This window comes from Scophthalmus maximus, chromosome 6 (genome assembly GCF_022379125.1).
Source record: "Scophthalmus maximus strain ysfricsl-2021 chromosome 6, ASM2237912v1, whole genome shotgun sequence".
Lineage (NCBI taxonomy): Eukaryota > Metazoa > Chordata > Actinopteri > Pleuronectiformes > Scophthalmidae > Scophthalmus > Scophthalmus maximus.
This window is the reverse complement of record NC_061520.1, coordinates 3,691,405-3,706,909: the sequence shown is the minus strand read 5'-3', so window position 1 is coordinate 3,706,909 and position 15,505 is coordinate 3,691,405. Positions and strand designations below refer to the sequence as shown.

General features: G+C 43.2%; 2 protein-coding genes across 3 annotated transcripts; one reads left to right on the top strand and one right to left on the bottom strand.

The window, feature by feature from the left end:
- Positions 1 to 689: 689 nt before the first annotated feature.
- Positions 690 to 6,668, bottom strand: nfs1 (NFS1 cysteine desulfurase). The gene is made up of 13 exons (XM_035630004.1): positions 6,305 to 6,668; positions 5,751 to 5,827; positions 5,494 to 5,610; positions 5,242 to 5,325; positions 4,926 to 5,078; positions 4,702 to 4,795; positions 3,919 to 4,053; positions 3,279 to 3,436; positions 3,082 to 3,187; positions 2,798 to 2,879; positions 2,486 to 2,569; positions 2,191 to 2,280; positions 690 to 1,970 (listed from the first exon to the last, which is right to left on the bottom strand). Exons 1-13 carry the CDS (start codon positions 6,408 to 6,410, stop codon positions 1,907 to 1,909), a joined length of 1,350 nt encoding a protein of 449 aa, XP_035485897.1. The 5' UTR covers positions 6,411 to 6,668; the 3' UTR covers positions 690 to 1,906.
- Positions 6,669 to 7,679: 1,011 nt separating this feature from the next.
- Positions 7,680 to 15,109, top strand: c6h6orf89 (chromosome 6 C6orf89 homolog). Of its 2 annotated transcripts, none has more exons than XM_035630623.2 (8): positions 7,680 to 7,843; positions 9,660 to 9,930; positions 10,082 to 10,247; positions 10,656 to 10,804; positions 11,291 to 11,442; positions 11,577 to 11,712; positions 12,012 to 12,135; positions 13,072 to 15,109. In XM_035630623.2, exons 2-8 carry the CDS (start codon positions 9,742 to 9,744, stop codon positions 13,152 to 13,154), a joined length of 999 nt encoding a protein of 332 aa, XP_035486516.1. In that variant the 5' UTR covers positions 7,680 to 7,843; positions 9,660 to 9,741; the 3' UTR covers positions 13,155 to 15,109. The 2 variants fall into 2 exon arrangements, with proteins under 2 accessions (XP_035486516.1, XP_047188556.1); XM_047332600.1 differs by having other exon boundaries at positions 11,577 to 11,717.
- Positions 15,110 to 15,505: the final 396 nt, after the last annotated feature.

Here is a 15,505-nt window from a genome sequence, read left to right as displayed (position 1 = left end):
GCTAAAACTGGGGTTATGTGATGCCGTCTATTAAAACCAGTGAGAAGCCTAGCTGCTGAGTTTTGGACCAGTTGGAAGGGATTTTTTTTGTTGAAACCAGAGAGGAGGGAGTTGCAGTAGTCTAGGCGGGAGAAAATGAGGATGTGGGTCAGGTTTACTAGGTCGGGGTGTGAGAGCATTGGTTTGATTTTTGAGATGATTTTTAACTGGAGGAAACATGATTGAACAACTTTTTTAATATGTGTATCAAAGGTGAGGGCAGAGTCGATATATAGGCCAAGGTTTCTTGTCCATGTTACATGTTAACTGTGTGGAAGCATGGTTTATATTACAATAGGAAAAAAGTGTATGTGTTGTTATGTAACCATGACACTTGATTTACGTTGACATTTTTGGCCTTTTACCTGGTAACATCATGGGTATCTCAGGAGACTTCTGTTTTCTTTATACATCAATATATTATAAAGCTGCAAATTAATGTCATGTCTCAGCTTATACTTTAATACTTATGGTATGTAACATTGAGGTGGTTTTCATAACATTATTTGTTTTGTATTTATGTTGAGTTGTGTACTATGGGTCGGTCTTGCAAAAATAATAATATTATGTAAATGCTGTTGTTTGTAGCATTGTTCAATGATATGTTCTTCAACACAAACATTGAATGAAAATAAAAAGATAATACAGAATTTGATTGCATAGCCATGAATTTTATTGGATAAATTATATATAAGTAACAGTAAATGGGAGTCTGTAAATATGCGAGAGGCTCGGCTGAATACATCCAGGAACACAATACAAGGACTGAAATCCTCCCAGACATTTAATAAATGACTCCTTCAGGGTTATCCTGTGTTAAGAAATCACCTTAATATTCCCATCAACCTCAGACACGTGTGTGAGTGAGGTGTGACCCTCAGATGCGTATGTGAAAGACTGCACTGAGGCTCTTTCTGCTCTCCGCCATCTTTAAAAATTAGCTGCTGTGGTCAAATCGCTGCTTCAGTCTTGTAGAGGATCCCAGACTAACACAGAACAAGAAATGCGAACCCTGTTCGATCGGATGACAATTACAATCTGCTGCTGCTGTTTAAATGTACACGGACGCAAATACTACAAGACTGAGGCCCTGACGTGAAGACAGAGAGGAAAGTGAGATATTTATCTGTAAATCATCAGATGACTGGGTGAATTCCACTCTTATTTCAGTTCCCAGCCCTTTGTCCCATATCTGTTTCTTGTCACCAGGGTCATTGTGGCTTAATACGATTAGCCATTTCACCAACTTTCTTTGGGATTAATATAGGTTTTCCTGACAGGTACAGGCACACCGAGTGTAACATCTTTATAGATTAGTAGGATCACTTTTGTTCCCATAATTATGTCTGAGAGAGAAGGAAAACCTGTGTTTAATCCACATCTTGGAACAAAGGGTGTCTACCACACTCACAAATTAATGAGTGGTGTTTACGACTGCATATAGATTGTGAACATTGTTGTGGCTCAAAAAATGATGTGAACATTTTTCTTTATGTTTGTAGTTACTTTATGTACTTTATGTAGTTCTTCCCTCTGCATTAGCAGCGAAACCAGTCAGACATGAGGTGTATGACATTGTTTGTCCAGGACCCAGGTGTCAAAACACAGATGCAACAGAGGTCGGCATATGTACGACAGACTGATTATAATGAGCAGAGGCCGCCACTCAATTCTCTGAGCAACATCTGACAGGAGCATCTACAGAGACTTCAGCTACGAACAGACTTCAAGTCAGACAGGAGGTTTGTGCGTGTTTGTGTACAGGAAGAAAAAACTGGTCTGTTCCCAGAATTCCCTGGGAAACATTGTCCTCATTGTCTTTGTCGTCGTCAGCAGCTAGGGAAGTGGACTAGTAGTGGTGAGGAGTCTAGTGCTGCGTCCACTTGATGCTCTTCAGGTCGATGCCTTCCTGAACCATCTCCCACAGAGGACTGACAGACAGGAAGACAGTTGTCACCATTTTTAAACGTTCTATTTACGAGAGAATCATGTCAAACAAAACTGAGAGGTGAGGAATAACAAACATTAATGTACAATCGGGGGCTCGATTTGATTTGATAGAACTCAGCTGCTAACTTGGTGAGTGTGATGTTATTATTGCTGACAAAACCCATTCAAATAAGACAGACGTTGTAATCCAGCTGAGCTCACCTCATCTCTCGGAGTCTGCGGACCTGTTGGATGCATTTCTCTGCCGTGTAGTCCACCTCGTCTTCTGTGGTGAACCTGCCGATACCGAACCTGACGCACAAGCACAAGCTCACATTAATCTACATGTGATTCCACTGAAGTCAAATCAGAATTCATACTGTGGTCGTGAAGAATTGTCTTTTAACCTGAGAAGTTACAAGTAAATGTATTAAAATCGGACTGCAATCAGCCTTATTTTTGTAGATTTGATTAATCTGGATTATGATCTGTATCTAATTACATTGAGGATTTGTACCTGATGGAAGAGTGAGCCAGGTCTTCATCTGCTCCAATCGCTCTGAGGACGTACGAGGGCTCGAGAGACGCTGACGTACATGCACTGTACGCGCGCGCACACACACACACACACACACACACACACACACACACACACACACACACACACACGGAATAACATGAAACAATCACATGAAACTGGCAGCGGTAAAAAACTAAACGATCCAAAATGTTTGACAGTTTGACTAAACATCTCGTCTCATTGGGATAAGCTGTTACAAGTACAAGCTGTTTTACCAAGACAGAGAGCATGCATGTGTGTATGTCTGACCTGCCAGATGACAGAGCGACATCCTTCAGTGCCATCAACAGACTCTCTCCCTCCACATAGGCAAAGGACAGGTTGACACAGCCTTGAAACAAAACACACCGTCATCCGTCTCATCTACTATAATTTTATGAATATAAAACAGCTCAGACAGAAATCTTTTACAAAATTTGGAGGACACTGAATCTCAAGACCATGTTATTTGTTATTGAAGCAAATGAAAGTGGTGTATATTTGTTCAAGAGTTACGTGTGTGTGTGTGTGTGTGTGTGTATATGTGTACTTACCAGGGTAGCGTTGCTCTGCATGTCCGTTCATTAAGACGTCAGGTAACTCGGCCATGATCTTTTGGACCAAGCGATTAGCCAACATGGTCACTCTGTGATGATCATACTGCACACGCACACACACACGCAGTTATTAAGTGCCAGGATGTTTGAGTAATTATCTGAGTGTTTGGATGTTTAGGCTGCGTTTGTTTTACCTCCATCTCCTGCTGGGCGATGCTGCAGGCGGCTCCCAGCCCAACAGCCAGCGGGGTGGGGACAGTGCCGGAGCGCAGCCCCCTCTCCTGCCCGCCCCCGCTCTGCAGTGGCTCCATACGCACCCTGGGTCGGCGACGCACATACAAAGCCCCCACACCTGTTCAGAGACACACATGGGTGGATCCTTATTGGTCCAACTTTTCCCGGGGTTCATTATATGCTGTGGTGACGAAGCTGGCTACCTAGTTATGCGTTTAGCTACATGAACTGCAGTAAGTACAGTGGCTCAAAGTAGCTAACAATGTAATGGTGAGGGCAGGAAAAGCTCGTGACACAAATAGGGAATCTTCTGTAGACAAGACTGCCTACTTTTAGTTCGACATTCACGGTCTATGAAGACGACTGCTGCTGTTACAAAAGGAAATACATCTATCTATTTATCAAAATGTCAGCAGCGTGCACTGATGAATTCTTATGAGAAAAATTTAACCATTTCTAGTTTCTAGTTATTTGTGTTGCACCTTAAACTGCCACTGTTTTTTGTGAAACGAGCTGTGCATTAATTGGTCTGAATAAAACACCTCACTTTGTCTATCAACCCGACACTTGTGGGTAGAACTACTAAAGCCTTGGGCAAACCTTTGGGTCCGTAGATCTTGTGACCGCTGATGGACATCAGGTCGATCTTCCAGGTGGAGACGTTGAGGGGAATCTTTCCGACAGCCTGAGCGGCATCGGTGTGGAGGAAAACTCCTTTAGAGCGACAGATGTGTCCTGAGAAAAGGAAGAGCGAAGCGCAATGAGTCACATGTTTTCGATCAGACGAGCGAATCGGATCAGAGGCTCCCTGTGGAAAAGTAAAGATCAGAAAGCTGGTGAAGGCTCCACATGGAAATTAAGTTTTAGTTTTAACACATCATTGCAGCTTCTTTTACGTATTCCATCCACACCACTCCAGAGTTTTCGAGCGCCAAACACAGAGAAGTTTGGAAACGCTGCGTGCCCCCTTTAAGTTTGAAAACTCAGAGGCTGCATTGTAATATAGATGGGTATTTGGAATTTGCTTCCTTATTGGTTCTCATCAGTCACCACTCAGTTACCAGCGGTGAAGGCAAAGCGTTGCTAACACTTAATTGTCACCGACTCGTCGTCGCTCCAAGAAAAGAAATCCCTTCTCTCACTTTTCACCATTGTTGTTTCTCATCTCTCTGCAACCAATTTCAGAGCAGACAATCTATTTCCTGTTTTCCCCCAGCACGCAGATGCCCAGTGTAGGTGAATGGTCACATGATATGTGATTTCAGGTGTGTTAGTGTAGACGGGGGATTATTACATATACGGAGCTAAAACACCTAACGTATTAGTATCGATGTAGCCTAAATGAAATGGGGGGTAATTGATGTTGTATGTTGTCATAGTTACCGATTTCCTTGATGGGCTGCGTGACTCCAATCTCATTGTTGACAGTCATCACGGACACCAGAGAGGTGTCAGGACGAATGGAGGCCTCCAGCAGCTGAAAACACAAACACACACACACACACACACACACACACACAATGACATATGTATTTTATATGAATGCTGCGTATGTTCACTCTTGTTCTTCCTCTTGCGTGATCTGTCTGTCTGTTGCGCGTCTGTACCTCCAGGTCCACCAGACCATTCGTCTGGACCGGCAGGTACGTGACGCTGAATCCTTCGGACTCCAGAACTCGACACGAGTCCAGAACGCATTTATGCTCCGTCTGTGTGGTGATCACGTGGCGCTTCTTGGCCTGGTAGAACCTGGCCACACCCTGCAGGAGACAAAGAGGGCGGGATCACAAATTAACTCAGAAGTGTCTCTTCCTACTCACTGTTCTCATTTTGTTTTCTCAGTTTCTCCTCCTCTTTCTCTCAGGAGAGAAGGTGATGAAGAAAAGAAAGGGGGAGTAATGACGAGGAGGAGCGGAGTCAGACCTTGATGGCCATGTTGTTGGACTCTGTGGCGCCGCTGGTGAAGATGATCTCTCTGGGATCAGCTCCAATCAGATCAGCCACCTGCTGCTCAGCGAGAGAGAGGGAGAGAGAGAGAACACAGTCAATGTCTCTCTATCACATTAAGCCTAAATGGCATGATGGACATGAATGAAAACACCGGCTTCTTCATAACATTTACAAAATAGAAGAAAAAGAAAAAAGTCTCTCTCTCCCTGAACAGTGTCTCTCTACCTTCCTGGCGGTCTCCATGGCGCTCTCACTCTCCCAGCCGTAGGCATGTGTCCTGGAATGTGGGTTACCATAGTAATTCACCTGGTAGGGCAACATGGCGTCCAACACCCTGGGGTCCTACACACATACACACACACACACACACACACACACACACACAAGTTCTACTGTTAATGCAAGCCAGTTCGAAAGTAAACAACGCTCCTACTGACGCCGACATCAACTGTAACTCTGAAAACTCGGTTAGTAACGGTTACCATGGGCGTGGTGGCCTGGAAGTCCATGTAGAGGGGGCGGAGCTCATCGATCTCCAACTCGTGCTTCTTTATCAACTCTGCAGTATATAAAAAAATATATATGTGAAACCTGCAAAAGCCCAAATAATGACTCACATATTCAGAGAATAACACATATTTGAAAGTTTGAAGAAAAGCCGACAGTTAAATTGACCAAAAATACATGAATAAATAACCAAAATAAAAGAGAAACTGAGAAATTAAATAATAAAAACTGGAACAATACGACGCTAAGACGCTTCTGCTTCATACACTTCTCAAGAATTTCTCAATTATTAAAATGGACGATTATTGATTTCCAGTCAATCAACCGGTCCCTGCTTTTCAGTGATTTTAAAGCATCGATGTGTTCTTCCTACTATCATTCTTTTTGAAATATTCAACGTTTCATCGCTCAGTTCGTGAGAGCTGCGAAGTTTCCTGTCCTCGCTCAACTGCGTCACTCGGGGATTAGCTTCATGCTAGCTGCTGCGACGCTTGTATAAACCGGTTACTGTGCTGCGGACGGCTGGTACCTTTGTGCAGCGTGCTGGCGGCTCTCCCCTCCGAGCCCAGCCGGAGAGGGAGCCAGGTGGCCGGCCTGAGCAGCCGGGAGGAGACGGCCCTGCCCGAGGAAAGCATCTTGAAGTCGGGGAGGGTTTCACCTGGAAACCCGCTGAACCTCCGTGTAACAACAACAACAACACGCGGACCGAGATCACGACACCAGCGTTAACCGGTCAGAACCAGTTTAGCCGACTGGTCTGAATCGAGGAAAACGAGGAAGATGAGAGATTAAAGAAACAAAGAGAAACGTGAGTGAAAACTGTTGTGGCTTGAATAACGATGCCGCCGCTCGTCAGTCACATCCAGGTCATAGTGGAGTCGACCAGTGAGAAAGTGGACACGATATCAACAGACATTTCCGGTCGTGACTTTCAAAGTAAAGGATTTCCAAAAATGTTTACACATTTTCATTAAAAGGAAAGGACTGTCAATTAAATAAAATATGGCGACCTTTGATAAATCACTTTCATAAAACCATTAACCTTATTAATATCAGTTTTATGTATTTTTTTCAACTGACCTACTGGTTTGCTTTTGTTAAATCCTCTTGGTTTTGGAGACAGAACACTGGCAAACAGCTTATTTTTTATTGACAATCATGTTATTGTCATCCCTCAATTATTCATTACTTTATCACTTACTGTTTATTATTATTATTATTATTATTATTATTATTATTATTATTATTGTTATATTGTTCATTTTCATTTGATGTTATATGTTGCTGTTTTATTTTTGATTGTTGTTGTGGTCTGAAACCTCTCTTGTACAATGTATTGATGTTTTCCATAATATTTATCATAATTTAAATTTCACTTCTGTTTCCAAGATCTAATCATTAAAAACACAACACTAAAACGTATATTTTACTTTAGTGGATTTTCCGGAAACATGAATTAAATAGCGTTAGCTTGTCCTGTTTCGTAGTTGCACAACAAACGGAAACAGGTTACATGACCTCTCCTGGACGTTCTGCGCTCTCATTGGCCAATGTGCGTTGTTTTGGTACCGTCTGGGGCGGGGCCAATATTTTTTCGCTGTCCTCTGATTGGCCACAAATAGGACTTTATGAAACGTGGGTTCAGCCCCCCCCCCCCTTCAGTGCCATTCATTCACCGTTCTTTTTCTCATTACATTATATTTATCGTATGCATATATATATATATATATATATATATATATATATATATATATATATATATATTTTAGTGCCCTTTAAAGCGATATATTGATGAAAAAATATTACACACAAACAGTTTATTTCTAAGAAAAGTTGTGAGTGATGTAGTTCGACTTTCCTCCTGTAGAGTGCAGTGAAATGCCCAGAGGCGTCGTCGAAACTACCATCATAAACATAAACGAAGAAGACGCGGCAGCAGCAGTCTGGCAGCTTGTGGCAGCTCAGTATTTAGCAAGTTCAGTTATCTTTAATTAATAAACACACTGATCTGAGAGCGACACGTGAGGAATGAGGGACTGTCCTCTGCGGCGGTGGTCCTCGCTCTGAGGTGAGATGTTCACTTTGTCTCCGGACTTTTATGACTGGACCAAACAACCGAGGGTGTTAAAAACAAGGAGCTAGCGAAGACAAGCTAACCTGCCACTGTACTGTACAGTACGTCAGACACGTCAGCGCTCACCATATTATATAAATATATATTAGACATTATATTAGTGGATCATCCAACGATCACGACAGTTAATATCGTATCATCTCGCGGCTCTTTACTCGGATCCTGTTGTCGCGCGACCACCGAGTGACGCATACATATTGTTTTACCGGCTTCTTAACCGCTCTTTTGTCGGTATATCACTCATGTTCCACCCCCTTATATCTAATGTGTAGATGGATGCGCCTTTGAAAAGTTGTATTTCACCAGCCGATCGCTTATTTTCAACAGTAACAGCCTTCATAGAGTCTGCCCTCCTGGGGCTGCTGGTCCAGAGTCAGTCCTGGTCCAGAGTCCAGAGTCAGTCCTGGTCCAGAGTCCAGAGTCAGTCCTGGTCCAGAGTCAGTCCTGGTCCAGAGTCCAGGGTCAGTCCTGGTCCAGAGTCAGTCCTGGTCCAGGGTCAGTCCTGGTCCAGAGTCCAGAGTCAGTCCTGGTCCAGAGTCAGTCCTGGTCCAGGGTCAGTCTTGGTCCATGGTCAGTCCTGGTCCAGGGTCAGTCCTGGTCCAGGGTCAGTCCTGGTCCAGAGTCAGTCCTGGTCCAGGGTCAGTCCTGGTCCAGAGTCAGTCCTGGTCCAGGGTCAGTCCTGGTCCAGAGTCAGTCCTGGTCCAGAGTCCAGAGTCAATCCTGGTCCAGGGTCAGTCTTGGTCCATGGTCAGTCTTGGTCCATGGTCAGTCCTGGTCCAGGGTCAGTCCTGGTCCAGGGTCAGTCCTGGTCCAGAGTCAGTCCTGGTCCAGGGTCAGTCCTGGTCCAGGGTCAGTCCTGGTCCAGAGTCAGTCCTGGTCCAGAGTCCAGAGTCAATCCTGGTCCAGGCTCAGTCCTGGTTCAGAGTCAGTCCTGGTCCAGGGTCAGTCCTTGTCCTTCATTGTTTCACGTCCTGTCTAGAACTGGCAGGAACCTTTCAGTTGGTACCGTAGGTGTGTCACATTCTGGGACTTCCCCGGGTGCCTATCCATCATGGTGCACCCCAGGGTTCGATTTTAGGTTCCATCCTTTTCTCGTATTACTCAAAGGAAAACAGTAGCATTCGGTTCTATTTCTATACGGAGGTCTGAATGTCACAGAGCAGTGATACCATAATAAAATTTTACATTTTTTTGTGATTCTCAGCACAGTAGAACCTCAATGGCCATACCCAACCAAACAAATAACCGAAGAGGATTCAATAAAAGGATTTAAAAGGAGCAAGATTTGATAAAATGATTAACAACTGAATTCCGATAGGACAAAATAATAATATCAAACGCTAGTGGTAGAACTTAGAGCCCGACTTGTATATCGTTTAGCCGATAAAATAGATATTAGCCTCTCACAGACAAGTCGATATTTTAAGAGCCCGACTGATATTATCGGCCAACTGATTAGAGCCTTTAACATTTTACATTTTATGTCAAATAAATCTTTGTTTATAAGTGCTATGTATTTGTATTCTCAATTTATAGTTATTTATGATAAAGTTTAGGGTTAAACTATAATATCAAGTCTCAATTACATGTCTTTGTCATAAAGGTTTGATTACGACATCTTAAGAATCATTGACAGATTAAAAAAATATCTGCTCTCAAAAATCCATATTGGTCGGGCTCTAGTAGTTATGATCATTTACTGGTGTTGAAAGTTTTCATGTGTCAGCTGACATCTCAGATCACTTTACAGGGGACACCATGCTCCTAGGGCCCGTAGCAGCTAAAGATTGACGCATTCGAAAAAAGAAGCTGCCGTCACGGCTGCCGCCGCCATGGGAACGGCGTCGAGCGAGCCGTGCATCTACGACAAACTGTCCGAGAGCATCGACATCCTGCGCCAGTCGGGCTACCGCTACGGCATGTCGGAGAGGGAGATCGAGAGGTTCATCAAGCAGGTCCTGGAGACCAACGAGCCCCGGAGAGAGCCCCCGCAGTTCCCCATCCTGAGGGCCACCATCAAGGTCAGACCTGCCAATGCACACGTTACACTGACAGAAAACATCATCAATCATTCACTGAAAACCCTCGTACAGAGCAAGAAGTTTTACACCATCACTTCCCGTGCTCTGAGGACGGACACAGCTCTGACTCTGCCCCCTGTTGTCTATGCAGTTCATGGTGGCAGTGGGCTTCCTGCTGGTGGCGGTGCTGGCCTTCACTTACCCTCAGACGGCCCCCCAGCTTGGTCTGGTCAACCTGGGCTGCTACAACTGGTCGTCCCCCCTCAGCCACGTCCGCCTGCTGTCCCTGCCCATCGCCAAGAAGTACAACCTGCAAGGTTCTGAACAAGATCACCTCTGTCTTTTCTAGAACACACATAAAAACACGAACAAAGTTCATTAGTTCATACAAAGACATTGCGGCTAATTGACCTAATGATCCTGGTTCCATTAGCCTTGATCAATGCACGGCTTTTCAGAATCTAACCAAGCTTAGACGCTTAAGTGTCCATATTGTGGCTTTGTTGTTCTTCCCTTTCCTGCCCTTTACTGTGTCATAAAGATTTCTAACGCATGTAAACGGTTTGATAAGTTACAAAGGTCAAAGTCTTAACAGCAGAGGGAGCTCTCCTCTCCCACAGAAAACACTGCTCCTGAAGTGTCCGAAACACCTTGTTTCACATTCCTGGCTCTTTTTTTTCATGCAGTGCGATATGATAGTAGTAAAATGTGTTTGTGTGTCGCAGGTTTCCATGAGTGGTGGAGTGCCGGCTCCCTCAGGCAGAGTCTGGTCAACTGTTCGGGCTGCGCAGAGATCTCCTCTGTGCTGGAGGTCCCGGAGAGCCTGAGAGGGACGGTGGCGCTGCGTCGGGGGCCACAGCTCGTCCTGCTGAAGGTCAGAGGTCAACACACAGCCATTGGTGCCCACCTGAAAGGCCTCAAGGGGCAAACTTTATAAAACAGCCATCTTTAGATGTCATACAAAAACAAAATAAAGTTATCCCACACTGATCCATAATCAGAAAGTGAACCGAGTTAAATTGCTGAATGGTTTATGTGAATGATGTAAGGCCTGATGGGAAGTCCATGTTTGTAATGTTGTCCAGAATCAGATGAGAGGATTGAACAGCAGATTTATGATTCTTCATGTCAATGACCGATGCTTTCTCAATCTGTTTTTCCATCATTCTGAGCAGCTGTTTGGTTCACGTCACCTGGTCTTTGGACAATAGGTTTCAAGAGATTCAAAAGTTGCTGAAGAGAGATGATACATTTAATCAGATTTTATTGTTGAATTATTGTTGCAGACTTTTAAGATCTGACTGCACTGTTACCACACATCAACCACATGATATAAAAAGGTTTCCCCTGGTCTCTGCAGGGAGGGGAGTCCCTCAGCGTGCAGCGGCAGCAGCTCGAGGAGCTTTACTTGGCCCATTCAGGCTCCATGTCCATCCTGCTGGAGGAGGACGACGGACTGCAGAACCACAACTTTGGACTCCCTCAGGGACCTGCCAACTTCACCCTGCTCTGGTACACAATTATGTTCAATCATGAAGCGTTTTCAGATCAGAAAGCTCTACATAATGTGGATTAATGTGAATAAAAATTAGCACGGTTTGACACGCTGGGAATTTAATGGCTGCGACTGCTGATTGTTTGTGTAGGCGGTTCAGCTCCGGAACCAGGGAGAAGGTGTTGAGGTGGCTCTTCCCGAAGGCTGAGCTCTGCCCCCTCCTGGACAGTGCTGGGACCATCCTGCAGCGGTGCCTGGTCACCCACAGCACAAACTCCCAGAGCAAGGTCAGGTAACCGGTGTTCACATGTCCGGACGGTGCCACACTCCTCCTGAGTGTGTTAATATCAACCCATTCTGTGTCCTTTCAAGATAAAGTTTACAAGACCAATAAAACGTTATCGCAGATCACACAAAGACAAACCAAACTAAATCAGGGAATCTAACTGCCTCAAAATGTCTGTGTGGAAATGAAGTTTAAAGTGCAGATTGATTGACTTGAGTGAGAGTGAGTGTCCTCCATCATCATCCCCCTCAAATGTACCCTCGACCGTTGCTGTAATCCGAGCCGCTGCCTGTGTTCCAGGGCGTGCGCGTGTTGGGCTGGCTGGTGGTGGGTGAGGGGCTGCCGACCGTCCGAGTTCTGCCCGTTCAACGCTGTCAGAAACACTGCAGCTCCTTCAACCTGTGGCTGACGCCTGGAGACATGGGTAACTCCCACCGCTTGTATTTAATCCAAATACATGTCAACACGAGGGCAAAAGATAACAACTTCAGAGAGAACGCAAAAGGCTACAAATACATTTTGTCTCATACAGAATAAATATATGATTTAATCAGAGCCCCTGAATATATCATTTATAGTTTTTGTTTTGAACTTACTAAATACCACGTTATTATTTTAGACATATGCAGGAGATTAGGATTTCCATACAAATCATAAATACCCTTTTCATTTCCTCTGAGTACTTAATGTTATCATCGTAAAATACATTTTGAAAATCTGTAAAAAAGGTTAAAGTAAATTACTCTCATTTGATATGAATGAATCATTTTATTATGGACAACAAGTATCTTTGTACGAAACATATTTAGAAAGTTGCCAGTGAATTACAACAGCGATGACTTGAACCCAAGTCATAAAAACTGTTTTAATATTTTCAGTACACAATATTTTCAGTACACATTCTTTGTTTTTAATCTTCTGCACACAAATTATTTTGGAGGATGTGGATCATCACATCAGACTGATGCGGTTAATTAAAAATAATTCATCAACTCATTTATAAGTCTCCCTAATAAGTTAACAGCAGCGTGTGGTCGTCTCATCAGCACAACACTCTTGTTCACTTTACAAATACTTTGAACATATGAGACATTTGCATTCATTTAGATGACAAAAAAATCTGAGTTGATTAAAAATGCAGATTCGTTCTTATGACACTACTCTCTGCTCAAACCACAGACCGTATTAACAATAACACGCCAAATATCTTCCACTGAATATATTGTTTGCTTTCAGGCTGCAAACCGTCTGAATGTGTCTGCAGAGTGAGACGAGTGAGACACTGAAACCTAAAATCAAGACGTTTGAATATTTCATGTGACAGTTGTTTCTCTCCCCTCTGACCTTTTGACCTGGGCAGTGTACGCCGACCCTCGCTACTGGCAGATGGAGCTGTTCCCCGGCCGAGGCCAGAACATCATCTGCGACGGATCGACCTTTTAACGTCCGCTTGGAGCGGAGCGGCGCAGGACGAAGTTGAGGACTGGGAATGTGGCAGATCTGGTGTTTTTCGGAGCGTGTCGGCCTCTGTGTGGCCCCGCCCACTGATGCCTTATTTTTTTTTTCCTGACACCCTGCCCGTCTGATTAACCTCTCAGTAAAAACCACTCAGAGAACTGGAAACCACCGCACACATGACTCAAGCTTGGGGGGAAATGGATCTCCTTTACTCGGTTCAGAGGTCGGAGGTGTGACTTTGTCCTCGTGTACAACAAGTCTGTGAACTCCCTGCGTTAGTATCTCTCACAGGATGCTCTGCATGTGCTTGTGCCATAGTTTCAAGCAGAACTTGAAACTATGGCTATGACTACAGATGTTTCCTCCGTTAAAAAAAACGTAATCAGTCAGAGTTTTGTAAGTGTCTTGAAGATGTTTGCAGCTGCACAGATGGTTTTACGCAAACTAACAGAAATAAAACCTTAAATTGAAATGTTTTCTTAATCAATGTGACAACTGTTAACTGCCCCTGACTTGTCCACAGCTTCATTGTCAACTGAAAGTTATTTTCAGATACAAACTAAACACCTCTCCCCGACAGAAATGTACGTTAACACCGTGTCAGACATTCGCTCTGGGTCCCTGCAGCTGTTGAAGTCATATTAACGTTGTTGCGCTTATTCCTCTTGAATTTGAGTCAACTTCTGACTCAAGTAAGTTGAGAACCACAGGGCGATCACTCACAACCCACAGCTCACTCTCTGTCCCTGCTCCCTAGTGATTTGATAAAAAATAATCCGAGCCACGTGTTCATCCCGTCACTAAGCGCTCATCTCCTTTGCCAGTGCATTCTGGGAACTTGCCAGGAGTTGATTGATTTTGGCATCTGGAAGTCCGTTTAACAATGATGTCTTATAAGAGATGGAATGGGGGAAAGAAAACTTCTGTGGCCTAAAAAACTGAGTCTTTGTATTGTGATTTTTTTTTTTTTTAGACCATGAAGGTTTTATATTTGTAAAAAGGAACTTGCTAGTGCTCACGGGCAGCACTTTCTCTGCTTACTAATGATAATAATTATCATCAAGTGGGTGGAAGAAGCCGTCTGAGCCAAGCGTCCAGGTCCTGTAATACGTGCATAGACGTCCACTACCTGCTGAAGTTCTGGTTCATTTTCTTTTGTCAGTTCTTTCGCCTTTTTGTTGTATTTTTTTACCAGCAGTCACTGTATGTGTCCAGGGCAAATGAACAATAAAGTTTATCTAATATAATATAATCTGATCTAGACAGGAGCAGAGAAAGATTTCTCAAACACGTGGACAAATAAAACCAAACACTGTCCGTCTAGAATAACGCCACTGGAATTTGGGTGAACTGACCCTTTAAGAACCAGTCGCTTCTCAGAATGACAACAGGGCACCAGACCCAGAAAACAATCATGTCATAAATCAGCTTCTTTTATTTTTAATTATGCGATTTCAGACATTGATGCTTATCTAATTTTCATTATTTATTAATCGTATATATATATATATATATATATATATATATATATATATATATATATATATATATATGTGTTGTGATATTATACTTTTATCATTTTATTTTGTGGATGACTAGGGTTTCCATGGTGTGTGTGGGGGGTTATGAAATAATTTTTTTTATCCCAGAATCCCCAGGTTTCCATATGCCACTTCTAACAACAAATCAGCGGGTGAATCTTTTAAAATGTTCGCTTTATATAGACATGTCATAGTTTTTGAGGAAATTAAAGCTTGTCATGTATTCATGTTCATCTGCGTCAGGCTTTTTAAATCTTTGTGAGCAATGCGAGTGGGTGAAAATTAACGTTTTACACAACCTAAAGAAATAGAGGAAGGTCAAAGACTTGAGTTAACAGGCTGCAGTTATGAGCAGCATTTGATAAATGGTCTCAACAAATTAAAAAGCAGTTTTAACGAGATATGAGTCTTCATTGTGTCAACTACTGAATAAACAGACTGAACAATATAGTAAAACAGTTGTAGTTCGATAAAATTTCTTCACAGGAGACATAATTGTTGACATATACTGTACATGAATGAATATGTAATAATTGAGGGTCTTATGTTTTTATATTGTATTAGACGCTAAATAGCGCCACTTAAATGCAAAGTGCTGCCCGTTCTCTCAAATGACTTGTTATTTTGATGCATAAATAATAGGATCATAATATTTTCACCAAAAGGCTCAGAAATGTCCACATAGCTACATTTACTGGATGATAACAATAAAATTCACCACACTTTAATGTTTTAATCAGAAAGAGCCACCGTTAGCCGGTGTTTCACACTGTAGGGAAGCGGAGGAGAGGCATT

Bases quoted from the DNA above. Each gene is read 5' to 3' on its own strand.
- nfs1 (XM_035630004.1), bottom strand. From the start codon at position 6,410: ATGCTTTCCTCGGGCAGGGCCGTCTCCTCCCGGCTGCTCAGGCCGGCC. The intron at 3,437-3,918 runs GTTTGCCCAAGG...GTCTCTGAACAG, and splicing joins CAAGATCTACGGACCCAAAG to GTGTGGGGGCTTTGTATGTG. The intron at 2,281-2,485 runs GTACAAATCCTC...CTTGTGCGTCAG, and splicing joins CTGGCTCACTCTTCCATCAG to GTTCGGTATCGGCAGGTTCA.
- c6h6orf89 (XM_035630623.2), top strand. From the start codon at position 9,742: ATGGGAACGGCGTCGAGCGAGCCGTGCATCTACGACAAACTGTCCGAG. The intron at 9,931-10,081 runs GTCAGACCTGCC...TTGTCTATGCAG, and splicing joins TCCTGAGGGCCACCATCAAG to TTCATGGTGGCAGTGGGCTT. The intron at 11,713-12,011 runs GTCAGGTAACCG...CCTGTGTTCCAG, and splicing joins GCACAAACTCCCAGAGCAAG to GGCGTGCGCGTGTTGGGCTG.